The sequence below is a fragment of the Bos grunniens genome, chromosome 13 (genome assembly GCF_055505025.1).
Source record: "Bos grunniens cultivar Pamir isolate PY7600 chromosome 13, Bosgru_T2T1.0, whole genome shotgun sequence".
Classification (NCBI taxonomy): Eukaryota; Metazoa; Chordata; class Mammalia; order Artiodactyla; family Bovidae; genus Bos; species Bos grunniens.
This window is the reverse complement of record NC_141177.1, coordinates 4224247-4238040: the sequence shown is the minus strand read 5'-3', so window position 1 is coordinate 4238040 and position 13794 is coordinate 4224247. Positions and strand designations below refer to the sequence as shown.

Genomic DNA, 13794 nt, shown 5'->3' with positions numbered 1-13794 from the left:
AATTTGATCTCTGGTTCCTCTGTCTTTTCTAAAACCAGCTTGAACATCTGGAAGTTCACGGTTCACGTATTGCTGAAGCCTGGCTTGGAGAATTTTGAGCATTACTTCACTAGCATGTGAGATGAGTGCAATTGTGCGGTAGTTTGAGCATTCCTTGGCATTGCCTTTCTTTGGGATTGGAATGAAAACTGACCTTTTCCAGTCCTGTGGCCACTGCTGAGTTTTCCAAATTTGCTGGCATATTGAGTGCAGCTTCTGTGTATTAACTTTTGAACCTGCAACTTTACCAAATTCATTGCGTTCTGTCCTCAGGTAACTTCACCATTCTTCTCGTGTACTGTTCACCTCTGTTTGTTCTTTAGTTCTTCTGGGTCCTTGGTAAACATTTCTTGCATCTTCTCAACCTTTGCCTTTGTTCTTTTTCCAAGATCCTGATTTATTTTCACTGTCATTCTGAATTCTTTTTCTGGGAGGTTGCCTATCTCCACTTTGTTTTTCTGGGCATTTATCTGTTCCTTCATCTGGGACATAATCCTATTTCTTTTCATTGGTGTTAGTTCTGGAGGCTGATGGGCTTGTAGTTCTTATTTCTTCTGTCTGACCTTTGGTGGATGAGGATAAGAGGCTTGTGCAAGCTTCCTGATGGTAGAGATTGGCTGTGGGGAAAGCTGGGTCTTGCTGTGGTGGGCAGGCCATGCTCAGTAAAACTTGAATTCAGTCCTGCTGATGGTGGGGGCTGTGCTCCCTCCCTGTTTGGCCTGAGCAACCCAGTCCTGGAATCTATCGGCTTCTATAGTAGGGCTATTGGTACCTCCAAGAGGGCACGTGCTGAGACGCATCTCCCACAACTGCCACCACCAGTGCCCCCACCACCGTGGCAGGCCACTGCCAGCCCACCCTTCTGCAGGAGACCCTCAGACACTCACAGGTAGGTCTGGCTCAGTCTCTTGTGGGGTCGCTGCTCCTCTCCCCTGGGTCCTCGTGTGCACAAGACCCTGTTTGTGCCCTCCAAGAGTCTCTGTTTCCTCTAGTCCCATGGAAGCTCTGCAATCAAATCCCACGGGCCCTCAGTCAGATTCCCTGGGGATTCGCAGTCCCCTGGCTGGGTCCCCAGGCTGGGGAGCCTAATGTGGGGCTAGAATCCTCATGGCAGTGCCAGAACTCTTCTGGTATTACTGTTTTCCAGTTTGTGAGTTGCCCACCCAGCAGGTATAGGATTTCATTTTATTATAATTGTTCCCCTCCTACCATTTCAGTGTGGCTTCTCCTTTGTCCTTGGACATAAGGTATCTTTGTTTCGTGGGTTCCAGTGTCCCTGTCGACGGTCGTTCAACAGTTCGTTGCTATTCTGGTGCTCTGTCAGGAGAAGATTGCGTGCACGCCCTTGTACTCTGCCATCGTAATCTCCTCCAGTTTCACAATTCTTAACATATCAAGATACCACGTTGTATGTCTTAACTATGCACACTTTGTCGATCATGCCTTCATAAATTTGCGGAAAAAATAAATGCAAAGGGAAGCCACTGTGCAGACAGGGAGGGCAGGCATGAACCAGGGCAGCCGGGGGCTAAAGGCAAAGGTGGCCCAGTGGGCCCGAGGCAGAGCTGGGATTCTGGAGATGGAGCCACCAAAGCTTGCTGATTGTGGAGGCCCAGGGACAGTGAGAGATCCAGGGCCACTCCCAGATGCTTAGATGGTGGTGTCATAAAACAGGGTGTGCTAGAGGGTTGGGGCTCGGCAGTGGAGAGAGGAGATTGGAAATTAGGAAGCTTAGGGGTGTGTTGAGCTAGAGATGCCTCCTGATTGTCAGAGTGAAGAAGTCACGCAGGCAGGTGCGTGAATCTGGAGCAGATATGTGAAGGTGTGTGAAATCCGGTGCCAAAATGGTCCTATGAATGCTTTTCCTCAAGAACTGTCTTGAAGGTATTAATTGCAGAGAGCTCTCCATCAGATCTGCATGGCAGCCCTGACTTTGAGAACCAGTGAAAACCAGCAGCCTTGTGATCTGGGGTGTTTCATCAGCAGCTCATAGAAAACCCTCAGCTGCTCCCTCTGACCCCCACTTTTACAAAAAAGCTAAGATCCGATTATCACTGTACTTTGTATCTGGAGTTCAATGCAGAATTTTATTTTTTGGCTGTGCTGGTACTAGGTTGCTGCACGCGGGCTTTCTCATGCAGCGGTGAGTGGGGGCTGCTGTCTGGTTCCGGCCATGGGCTTCTCATTGCAGTGGCTTCTCTTGCTGCGGAGCACGGGCTCTAGGGCATGCGGTTTCCATAGCTGGGGCGCACCAGTTTAGTCGTCCCGAGGCATGTGGAGTCTTCCAGACCGGGGATCGAACCTGTGTCCTCTGCATTGGCAGGTGGATTGTTTTAAAAAATTTGTGAGTATGGATATGTGTGTGTGTGTTTCTTACTTGTGTCTGACTCTGTGTGACCCCATGGACTGTAGCCCGCCAGGCTCCTCTGTGCATGGAGTTCTCCAGGCAAGAATACTGGAGTGGTTTTTCATTCCCTTCTTCAAAGATCTTCCTGACCTAGGGATCAAACCTGAGTCTCCTGCACTGCAGGCAGATTCTTTACTGTCTGAGCTGCCAGGGAAGCCCATTTATTTTTAATTGGAGGATAATTACTTTACAGTGTTGTGTTGGTCTCTGCCATATATTAACGTAAATCAGAGTTATACGTATGTTGCCTCCCTCTTGAACCTACCTCCCGCCCCATTCTGCTCCTTTAGTTGTCACAGAGCACCAGGCTGAGTTCCTGTGTTGTGTAGCAACTTCCCACTAGCCGTCTGTTTTACATGTGGTAATGCATGTATTTCAGTGCTACTCTCTCATTTTGTCCCACCCTCTCCTGGCAGGCAGATTCTTAGCCACTGGACCACCAGGGAAGTCCCAGTGCAGAATTTGAGTCTAAAATCTCTAGTAAACCAAGAATCCCCCAAATCCTGCAGTGAAGCAAGGGTTTCCATCTCTTTGGTGGTAACTCTGTATTAAGCCATTTACCTAGACAGCATGTTAAAAAGCAGAGACATTACTTTGCCAACAAAGGTCCGTCTAGTCAAGGCTATGGTTTTTCCAGTGGTCATGTATGGATGTGAGAGTTGGACTATAAAGAAAGCTGAGTGCCAAAGAATTGCTGCTTTTGAACTGTGGTGTTGGGGAAGACTCTTGAGAGTCCCTTGGACTGCAAGGAGATCCAACCAGTCCATCCTAAAGGACAAATCAGTCCTGGGTGTTCATTGGAAGGAATGATGCTGAAGCTGAAACTCCAATACTTTGGCCACCTGATGTGAAGCGGACTCATTTGAAAAGACCCTGATGCTGGGAAAGATTGAGGGCAGGAAGAAAGGGGACGACAGAGGATGAGATGGTTGGATGGCATCACCCACTCAGTGAACATGGGTTTGGGTGGACTCCAGGAGTTGGTGATGGACAGGGAGGCCTGGCATGCTGCGGTTCGTGGGGTCGCAAAGAGTCGGACGTGACTGAGCGACTGAACTGATCTGAAGCCATTTACCAAGCTGGACTTCTGAATTTTACTGGGAGAGTGGAAGCAGAGATAGTTTAGAGTGGGAAGCCCTCTTTGGAGGAAGCTTGGTCCAGTTCATCACAGCCCCCAGGGCTCCTCAACAAAAGAAACTACTCTGCTTTCATTTCTTGATGATGCTTGTGGTCTGTGCCTCCATCACAGGGTTATTTCATAGTCAACCTGCTCTTGCCGGGAAATCTGTTTCCTTCTCTTCTGTGAACCTGAAAAGGTTGTGTAGGAGTCAGCGTTGTTTTCTCCTGGAAGCCCTGTTCCTTCTTAATCTCCCATGTGTTATAAGCTAGTGTTACACTTCTCCTTCTCAGCACAGATGTATGCACCTCTCTGCTGCAGGGAGCAAGGGACATCAGCAGAAGTGCAAAGTCTCCCCCAGGAGGGGAGGTCGGATGCCCCAGGGTGTGTTTCCTTATTGTTTCAGGATTTGAAAGTTGGATAAGTTCAAGATTGCAGCTTTAACTAGTTAACTAGTTGGCTAACTAGCTATCCAGTTAGAAAAATTTAAGACCTGTCGTCAAAGCTCTGAATGCTTCCTGCCAGATATTGGGGAATTGAAGCCCAGCTTTGACTATTAGTTTCCCAACATTTTAACTAGTAGATGTATTAATAGTTAACATGTATTAAGCTCTGTGAAATGGGGACTATTCTTATTTTCATTTTACATCTGGGGAAACTGAGGCACAGGCTGAATTTGTTTACCAAGCGTAGCTCACATAAATGTAGAACAGATTTATTTTTTAAACAGTCATATAGTGTTATCTATATAGGTGTATATTTTGTTTTCTGCTTCAGATGATTCTGGGTCCTAGTCAGGAAAAGGGACATGAGGTCTTCAGAAAGTGAGTGAATTTAAAGACAGCCAGGTATATACAGGCACAGCAAAAATCGTGAGGGGGCAGAGTTGCTGCTAGGGTGAGTGTGTGGGTTGGGGGGTGTTCCTGGAAAATATTTCTTGTGGGACTCTTGTATTTATAAGTGATATGAGTCATACTCAAATCAACATTTCATGGGCTTCTCCAGTGGCTCAGCGGTAAAGAACCTGCCTGCAATGCAGGAGACGCGGGTTTGTTCCTTGGGTCAGGAAGATCCCCTGGAGGAAGGCGTGGCAACTCACTCCAGTATTCCCACTGGGAAAATCCCATGGACAGAGGAGCCTGGCAGGCTATGGTCCATGGGGTTGCAAAGAGTCAAACACAACTGAAGCAGCTGAGCACGTGCACACACAAATCAACATTTCAGCCCCGTTCTTTTGGCCCAATGCCATACGATCCCACAAAAACAGAAATCCTGTGCTGGCTGTCAGGAGCAATCTGCTCACCAGGAAGCTCTTCTGGGAACTGGCTGGGCCCTATAGGTATGGGTCCTGGAGCTCTCTGGGACATCTGGCTAACCTTGGGCCCCAAAGGAAATGGATGAGATGGCCCCCCCAGAGCGGGGGACCAGGGGCCTTTCAAACCCGCACTCATGTAGGACCCTGTGTATGCTTAGGATGCCCTACCCACGTGGAACAGCTGGTCCCAGGCACTGGCAGGGGCTTGGGAGGTCCCCAAGAAGGTATCCCAAATGCAGGGTGTGGTGGGGTGGAGTGGTCCCTGAAGCACAGGGCCTGGGGCAGGGACCCTGCTCCCCTGGGGTTTAGGGGATGCGCTGAAGAGTTGGATGACCTTTGAACTGTATTACTTTAAGACTCTCAATAGCAACTTTTTCCCAAACTTCATAGATGCTTTAGCTATAAGGAGAAAAAACTGTTATAAAGAGGAAGCCAGCCAGAAAATTCTAGTTTTTATAATATCTAATTCTGCTTGTGGGTTTGATGGTAAAAAATAATTTGGGGGAACTTGGGGATTTTGTTCAAGCAGGAGACCGTTTTGCCTTCCAGGTGACCAGCTCAGCCCAGTTCACGTAAGAGCTGTGGGACCCCCTGCGAGCTGGCCCAAGTGGATGCTGTGAATCTGTTCACCTGGATGCTGCTTCTGGAGGGGTCCAGAGACTCAAGATAGCAGAGCTGCAGTGGGGGAGCAGGGGGGTTAGGACAGACCTGGAGTGAGCACACGGCTCTGTCACCTTGGGCTTCTGATTCAGAGGTCAGGGTTCCTTCCACACAGCCTCCTCAAATCGTCATCTCCAGAGCATTGGAGGTGGTGGTTTAGTCTCCAGGTTGTGTCTGATTCTTATGACCCCATGGATTGTAGCCCACCAGGCTCCTCTGTCCATGGGATTTCCCAGGCAAGAATACTTGAGTGGGTTGTCATCTCCTTCTCCAGGGGATCTTCCCGACCCAGGGATCAAACCTGGGTCTCCTGCAGTGCAAGTGGATTCTTTACCACCGAGCCACCTGGGAAGCCCTCTCCAGAGAGTTAGGAATGTCTTTTGTATGCTAATGAGATGATTGGTGGTTGGGGGCCCCTAGAGAGCTGCCGGAAGGGGGCTGGCTGCTGAAGGAGGCATGATTGGAGGGTTGGAATTGTCAGCCCCAGATTCACCAATGGCCTGTGATTTAATCAATCACACACACGTAATGAAACTGCAGGAAAAATCTCTAAAGGACTGGGCTTGGAGAGCTTCTGAGTTGGTGAATCGAGTGCTGGGCAGGGAGGGTGATGATCCCAGAGAGGGCAGAGAGGCTTCAAGCCCCTTCTCCAATCTTGCCCTATGCATCTCTTCCATCTCTTCATCTACTCCAGAGTTGTATCCTTTATAACAAATCTGTAAATATAAAGTGATTAGGATTTCCCTCTTCCCTCATAGCTCAGTTGGTAAAGAATCCGCCTGCAATGCAGGAGACCCTGGTTCGATTCCTGGATCAGGAAGATCCCCTGGAGAAGGGAAAGGCTACCCACTCCAGTATTCCTGTCTGGAAAATCCCATGGACAGAGGAGGCTGGAAGATGCCCAGTCCATGGGGTCGCAAGAGCTGGACACGACTTAGCGACTAAACCAACTACCACCAGTGGTTAAGAAAGTGCCCTGCAATGTGGGCACCTGGGTTCAATTCCTGGTCAGGGAACTAAGACCCCCACGCCCTGCACTGTGACCGCTGAGCCATGAGCCGCAACAGAAGATCCCGCCTGACGCAGCCAAAATCCTGCGCGTGGCTACTAGGACCTGACACAGCCTAATAAGTAGTTCTTTAAGTGATAATGTCAGAGGTTAGAAGCAAAATGGGTAAGTGCCGATCTCACAGGGCTGAGACGAGCAGGAGAGCCACGCACGCTTCATGCACGCACACAAAATAGGCCCTGCTGTTACGTGAACTCAAAATGGAAGGGTATTTGAGCAGCAGCTCTAGAGAAGAGACACACCCAAGGGGCCGTTGCTTTCAACAGTTTTATTGCTAAACTATCATGATACAAGCCGTATAAAAATACTTTACATATAGCAAAAATAAACTACATTAAACTGGAGATTAAAAACGTTTTGCATGGGAATGTGATGTATTCAAACTTATCTTAACAGTCAAGATTTTCAGAATCTTTAAACCTTCCAGCACCACCCCAGGAGAGAGACTTATTGTTTGTTGGAGAGTTAACAAGGATGTTGTCCACATCTTCTCCCCTCTGAGGACGCTAGAGGCAATAGCGGGGAGTGAGGCTCTTTGACAAGCTGTGTGTCAGGTGCTCAGCTTGTCCCAACCGCAGCCTCCGTGGGTTCAGGTCAGTCAGCTTGCTGAGAGCACCTGCTGATCGCATTATTTGCATCTAAAGCCTGAACTAAGTAGGCGGAGTTTATTCTAATTGGCCAGCAGCCGCTTAAAGGCAGGGTTTTAATCCTTTTTTCCAGCACTCAACACCCCAGCTTGTATTTTTGAGAGGAGAGCTGGCTTAGGGAGCACAGCTAGCTCACCAGCCACCAGGAAAGTTTGTATTCAAACAGGGTTAAGACAGTGGTGTTGGCTGTAACTCAAGACACTAATGAAAACTGAGAGAAACTGATGTTTGGGAGGAGTTTCATGTGACGCTTCTTTTTCTTAGGCAATCAGCTGGAATGCAGGAAAACCACTTGCATTGGCTGGTTTGGCTCCATGAGATTTAATGCCCAAGACCCAGGGTTAAGATGTGTTGGGTACCCCCAAGGGGCTGGCCCTCCAAGACTGAGTTCAGGAAGGTTTACCCCAGCTTGTCAAAAATGTCACAACCCCATGCCTCTTGTAAACGTAAAGCAAACAGTTGTTAACCAGACCCTGACATTCTTTCAATTCTGAACAAAATAAAAAGCACTTGGAAAGGGTTTGACATGAAAATAAACAAACTCAAGCCTCCCTTTAGTCCAGAGTGACAAATGAGAACACATCGGCTTCCGATCTGTCTGCACACGACAGCTCCCACGCTGGCCAAGGCTGGCTTCCTGAGAGGGATGGCTTGACCACTGGATGTAAACAAGAAAGGCTTCGTCTGTGCGTCCCGTTCTTAGAAGGAGTCGCCTCGATTGGTCGGGGTGGCGTCTCTGCTGGAGAACTCTGGGCGTCCCTTGGGTGACGTGTCTGTCTACCAGGATGGAATCAGCTCAGTAAGCCGCAGCCTGCGCTTCTGTTCCGTGGACGTGAGCCTTTTTAGACTCCCCGTTACAACACAGGCAGTTCTATCACCTCAGAATCACCTCCTGGGTCACTTACTGGGGCCCGAGACACTTCCCAGGTCTCAGTGACAAGAAGGCGGCTCAGAGCTGAAGCTGGCAGCGTCCGCCCGCAGCACACAGGTGCCTCCGCCTCCCACGAAGCCACCCCTCCCCTGCCTTTGGACGTGGCTTCTTCCAGGAGACAGGAGACGGGCTCTGAGGTGGGCTTTTTTTGTTTTGTTCTCCTGGAAGGAGTAACACATCTTCAAGAATACATCCCCTCTCTCAAGAAAAAAAAAAAATCCTCAACAGATATGTAAAAAGAGACATTTGAAAAAGATTTTTAACCACTTATAAATATTTTCTAATTCCAACAAGGATGTGATATTTTGAGGACAGATACAAAGCATAAAAATACAGATAAGAAAATAAAATTTAATACCATACTCATTAATTTGGGGTTGCCATTATATATTATCAAGCAGCAGTTTTTTGTACAGTACAGGAAGACTCGCAAACTCTGGAAATATACTACATTCAGCAGCAGGGCAGATTGCTGTTGGAAGGGTTATCTATTTACACAACCTTGGATGTAGCAAGTGCAAACCTCCACCTACCAGATCCTTCTAACACACGTGCAACACACCCATCCTGACAGTTTACACATCCTCCTCCTCTCTCTCTCTGAGGCCCTACTGCCTCTTCCCACACTGAAAATATCCCATGAACGGTTTACTCGGCAAAACTTCCCCCGGCCTCTGTCACTGACGAAACTTTCTTGATTGCCGTCACGCCCTGTTACACGTCCTCTGGCCTGTTTACATCTCGAATCTAATGCTTTTGTTTCTCTTTGCTTTGTTATTTGGTATAGCTGTTTATGAAAGTGCTTCCTATAATACCCAGCTAGGATGTCTTAGAAAAAAAAGGGTTTGTGTCTTACAGACACAAGCACATACATCTATACGTAGAGAAATCTGAGCTACTAGGAGGCCCTTTGCACTAACATGGTTAGAATAGTGATGGGAAACGCATTAGTCCTTTTTCACCCCATGCACAATGCAGCTGAGCGACTTTGCCACAACAGCAGGAAGGCACTTGGGTAGAACATTCAGGTAACCGAGGAAAGGCCAAATTCCCTCACGTGCAAAAAAAAAAAAGGCTCCCAGCCAGGTCAAGTGAGAATAGATTGCTCACCAAATGCTCGAGCCCCTTCCCCGTGAAGTCAGTATTGCTGGAGAGTTCTTTGGGTAAAGCTGCTTAGATAAGGAACTTTTTATCAACGAGGAAGAAGTTTGCATCCCAGGAAGTTTGCATCCTGCAATGGCGGTCAGCTTCTTACTGACACTCTGTTTGTTGAAAAGAATTTTGCTGAACTCTGCTTGGGGTGGGTGGAAAAGTCCCCCTCCTTGGGGGAAAAGAAATGCTAGGTCCTGACTGAAAGGGTGCAGACAGGTGGCTGCAGAGGCATTCTGCTTTCTCTGGAGCCCCACACACAGCAGGCCCAGGTCACCAGGTCCTGAGTTCTGGTCCAGCTGTCAAAAGGTTTTCTCTCTCTGGGGAGACTTGACGACAAAGCCAAAACTTAGAAAACCCACGGGGAACCCTTAACTGCCACCCGTCTCAGAGTGATTATCAGCTCTACGAGGAAGAAGGCCTGAGCAAAGCCTTTTGAAGACTGTTAGGAGTATTTACACTCCATGCCGCCTGGGGAGAAACAATTAACATCTGAAAAGGAATCCCTGGCTTGTCCTGGGGTCTCTGCAATTAGTGTAAACAAACATCTGTGTGATTAAAAACTCACCTGCCAAGAACTTGGAGGGTTTTATTCGTTTGCAAAAATTGCTCTAGGGGAGACAGACTCTGGTGGGTGCACTCCGCAGAGATAAACAGGGTGGGGGGGATACGCTGCGCACCCCTTTTCAGTGGTCTGAGCTGAGTGCATTCAAATTGAGGGCTGTGCAGGGAGTGGGTTTGCTTCTATTTAGGTCACTTTCTTGCTGGATGAAGCAGCTAATGTAGATGGGTCTTTGGGGGTGAGGGAGGGGGCGGGTTTCAGTGGGTCCAGGCAAAGGTAACCATCGAACTCTGGAGCCAAATCCTGAGCTTGTGTCCCACTTTGAGTCTAGGCCGGACAGGGGATTCAGCCTTCTTCCTGGAGGAACCTACCCACTGAAACACTTGGACCCGCCAATGACCACACTTCACTTAACAAAGATACCTGCATGGCTATTTTTTAGGGGGGAGTGGATTGCTTCAGCCCTTCTGCCATTCCTTCTCAAAATTCAATGCACATGCTTGAGATTCTTCTTAACTACATTATGGAAAATCACTTGGGCTGTTGGAGAAAAGTAAGTGGGAAGAGCAGAGAGCTGTGAAGCTTGTCCGGCCGCAGTGGACGGTGCTCACCCTGCAGCTGGGGTGACGCCCACCAGTCCCGTGCAGGGGGGGAAGGCAGCTGGCCGAGAAGGCCCCCCTCCAGCCAGCTTTTTGAAAGCAGAGAAAGTTGGGGGGAAACAGACACATGTCATAACTTAAGGCCAAGAAGTTTTAACAGGTGAGCTTGTATAAGCCAGATTGGGTTTGTTTTTTTTTTTTGCTTCAGAAGCAGAAAATCTAAAAACCAAGCTTGAGCTGTGGCCCATCCACGGTGAGGCCCATGTGACTGCTAGGTGAGCATGGGCCGAGTTCTCTGTTTCTCTCCAGCCTGTCAGCTAGGCCACGTTCCTTTGGTTGCTCTGTGGGAGAACCTCCTTTCCTTCAAAAGGTACAAGAGTCATATTGGTGACCCGAGAAAGTGAAGGCGAAGGCTGGGGTTCAGTTGCCACGCCCCCATCTTCTGTTCCAGCGGGCGGTCTTGATCAGAATGTATCTGGGGTCAGCAGGCACTTAAGGCTTGGATGGGACACCGTCAAAGTCAACGGAGATGCTCTTTGGGATTCAGAGCAAGACCCGGGATGCAGAGAGAGAGGCGGCGAGCTCGGGAATGAAGGTCAGCTTTCAGCGGGCACTTGGCCCTGCCCGCAGCCCCGGGGCAGGGTGGATGCTAGGGTGGAGGGCGAGGGGGCCTGGGAGGCTCCGGGTCAGCGATGTGGACGGTGTCGTACGAATGACTTCTACGTTTGATTTCGGACGGGAGGTCCTGAAAACTCCTTCCTGATGATTTCATTGACTGCAAAAGAAAGAGAAGGGGCAAGTGAGATGGCAGGAGAAACACGAATGTGCTCAGCTTTCTAGAACCTAATTCAAGCGGGCTGTTTTTTAAAACAGGTTTTTGTGCTTTGCGATAATACATTCGACAGCTTTTAACATAAGAAATGCCTTCCCACATTGTGACCCCCCCACCCCCTGAAATGATGCCATTTTGTGGATGGGTTTGTTAGTGAAAACTGCGCAAATGGTAACTTTTAAAAATTGTGGTGGCAGAATGGAGCTGGGCCACGGGGCATGATTTAGGGAACACAGTCTCCTTTTTATTGAATGCACTGAGGTGCTCTACTTATACCAAACTCTGTCTGTTACTAGGACATCCAGAAAACACCCACTCTGTGACCAAAACACAGCTTGACCCACAAAACCTACAGCTCTGAAGAGGGGCCTTTAAAAGGAGAGTGGGCGGAGCCCCCACCAGGACCAGGCGTCAGTGCAAACAAAACCTCCATCTCTTCAGCACAAGCAGGAATTCCACCCCTTCACCCCTCCTCCCGGGTCACACTATGAGCCTTCTCAAGTACCAGCATCCTCCAGGGACCCTGGAAAGTTCCATTACCCCCTGCCCCAGGAGACTGGGGAATCAGCAGGGAACCAAGAAGGCGATGGCACCCACTAGCATCAAGGAACTAGCCCTCCTCTCCCCTTCTCCCCGCTTCTCTGAGGCACCGGCTCCTAGAATCAGGACAGGAAGGTCTGGAATAGTGGCGATTACGAAAGCCTGCCTTCAGCGTTCTTGGGGAAGAGTTGCCGTCACAGGCAGCCCAGACACCAGGCAGGGCTGTGCACCGCCTTAATCTGTGTGTGCGCACCTTGGTTACTGCAGCTGATGGTGTGGGCTGGCCCCAGGGGCAGACCCCCCGGATCCCATCAAAGGGAGGTGGATCTCCCCCCTCCCAGTCCAGCATTGAATTTCTTCCCACAGGCTCCTTCTGCTTCGTTTTCTTATCTCAAGTCTTATCCTGAAACTATAGAGATGGGAGATGAGCAGCGAGGGCTAAGTGTTCAGATGGGTCCAGAGTCCCTCCGTGGTCACACCGGCCCTCCTAGGTTCAGGGTGCTTTTCCCTGGAAAACCCCTGCCGGGAAGAGTGCACTGCCCAGAATAAGGAGAGAGCACATGCACTCTGCTCTGTTGCCGAATGAGCCGGGTCTAACCCTCAGCTCTCTCACTGAGCGGGCTGCGTGCCCTCACCTCCCCGAGCCTCGGTTTTCTCTACAGAGTGACACTCCTTATTGTGTGTGCATTTCAAAATGGTGAGGATGTTGGGTTCTGATGTGCACGAAGGAGCCTCGCAGGACGCCAGGTGCCCAGCACTGCGTGGCTGTAGCTGTCGGCTGTGACGGGTACTGATTGCCCCCATGCTTGGTGCTGGACAGGAAGCCCAGTGCTTTGCATCAGTGGGCTGTGCTTTGTGGCAGAAGCGAATCAGCACCCTCCCTGTTGTTCAGATGTGTGCTGAGAGCAGGTGCAGGGAGAGGTCGAGGGTTCAGGGTCCAGAGCCAGGTGGCTGGTGCTAGACGCCACCTCTGCCACTCCCTCACTGGGTGAGCCTCACCTTAGCGATGGAGCTGCTCTGTGCCTCAGTTTCCCCGTCTGCACATTGTATAGACATGCCCTTCTGTCTACAGTTGTTGAGACGCTTAAATGAAACAACACAAAATTATCCCAGTCCCCAGGTTACAGCAGATGTTGGTGTGCAGGGTAGTATGTGCAGATGTCCTAAGAGAAAGTGACACAGTGTATCAGAGTGACAACTGGTTCTCAAGTGCAGGAATGGACCCATTGATAGGAACTCATGTGTTCAGCTAACCAGCTCTAACTGGGCACTGACTGTGTACCAGCTGCCAGCTGACTCCCAGGGGCCCCGAACCAGGAGCTGGCTGAAGAAGCCCCCCAACCCCCCTCCCCGGCCTCTGGGAAGCGTGAGGGGCTGGGGGTCCTGGGCGGGGCCGCGGGGCAGGAGAGAACGCGCGGTGCCAGGGGCGGAGGTGGGGCCCGGTGCGGCTTCACACGAAGCTTTTCAAAGCCCGGATTCTGAAGGGCTTCCTGTTTTCTCAACCTAGGAAGCCGAGAGGAGTCAATCCTCAATGGAAACTCCACGGCCTCAGTTTTCTAAAAATAACGGCTGGGCAGAACTGCTGACAGCGCCGCGCTCACCAGAAGGGTCGTTTCCCTCCTCGGGGCTGGGGGGCGGCCAAGCCCCCCGCCCGGTGGACAGGGACCACCCCGGCCCTCAGCCCGCGGGCGGGCCCCTCGGCCCACGGCCGCTCCTCTGGGCAGAGGAACCTTTCGGAAACCCCAGCGCTCCGCCCCCGCCGTGGCTGAAGCGGCGCGGGGTGGTGCCCGCGGCTGTGGCCTCACGGGGGTCTGGCTGAAGCATGGGCTCCACGTTCCTCGAGGCGGGTCTCGACCGGACCACCTCACCCCGACTTGAGAGGCCCCACCTCTGCGACCTCGAGCCCTGGGGTGGGAGGGGAGGGGGG

The 13794-nt window shown here is 50.5% G+C and overlaps 2 protein-coding genes across 12 annotated transcripts in view; one reads left to right on the top strand and one right to left on the bottom strand.

Moving 5' to 3' along the window:
- Positions 1 to 12235, top strand: part of LOC147359985 (uncharacterized) — a 312313-nt gene extending 300078 nt beyond the window's left edge. Inside the window, exons 7-8 of the mRNA XM_086331246.1 lie at positions 10947 to 11090; positions 11624 to 12235. The gene's annotated coding sequence lies outside the window, so the exon portion shown is untranslated. The remainder of the gene's footprint in view (positions 1 to 10946; positions 11091 to 11623) is intronic.
- The window catches only part of NFATC2 (nuclear factor of activated T cells 2), a 160301-nt gene continuing 153367 nt past the window's right edge, over positions 6861 to 13794 (bottom strand). For all 11 annotated transcript variants that reach the window (XM_086331337.1, XM_086331339.1, XM_086331345.1 and 8 more), the window contains one exon: positions 6861 to 11270. In XM_086331337.1, the coding sequence (XP_086187463.1) occupies positions 11215 to 11270 (56 nt within the window). In that variant the 3' untranslated portion in view covers positions 6861 to 11214. The remainder of the gene's footprint in view (positions 11271 to 13794) is intronic.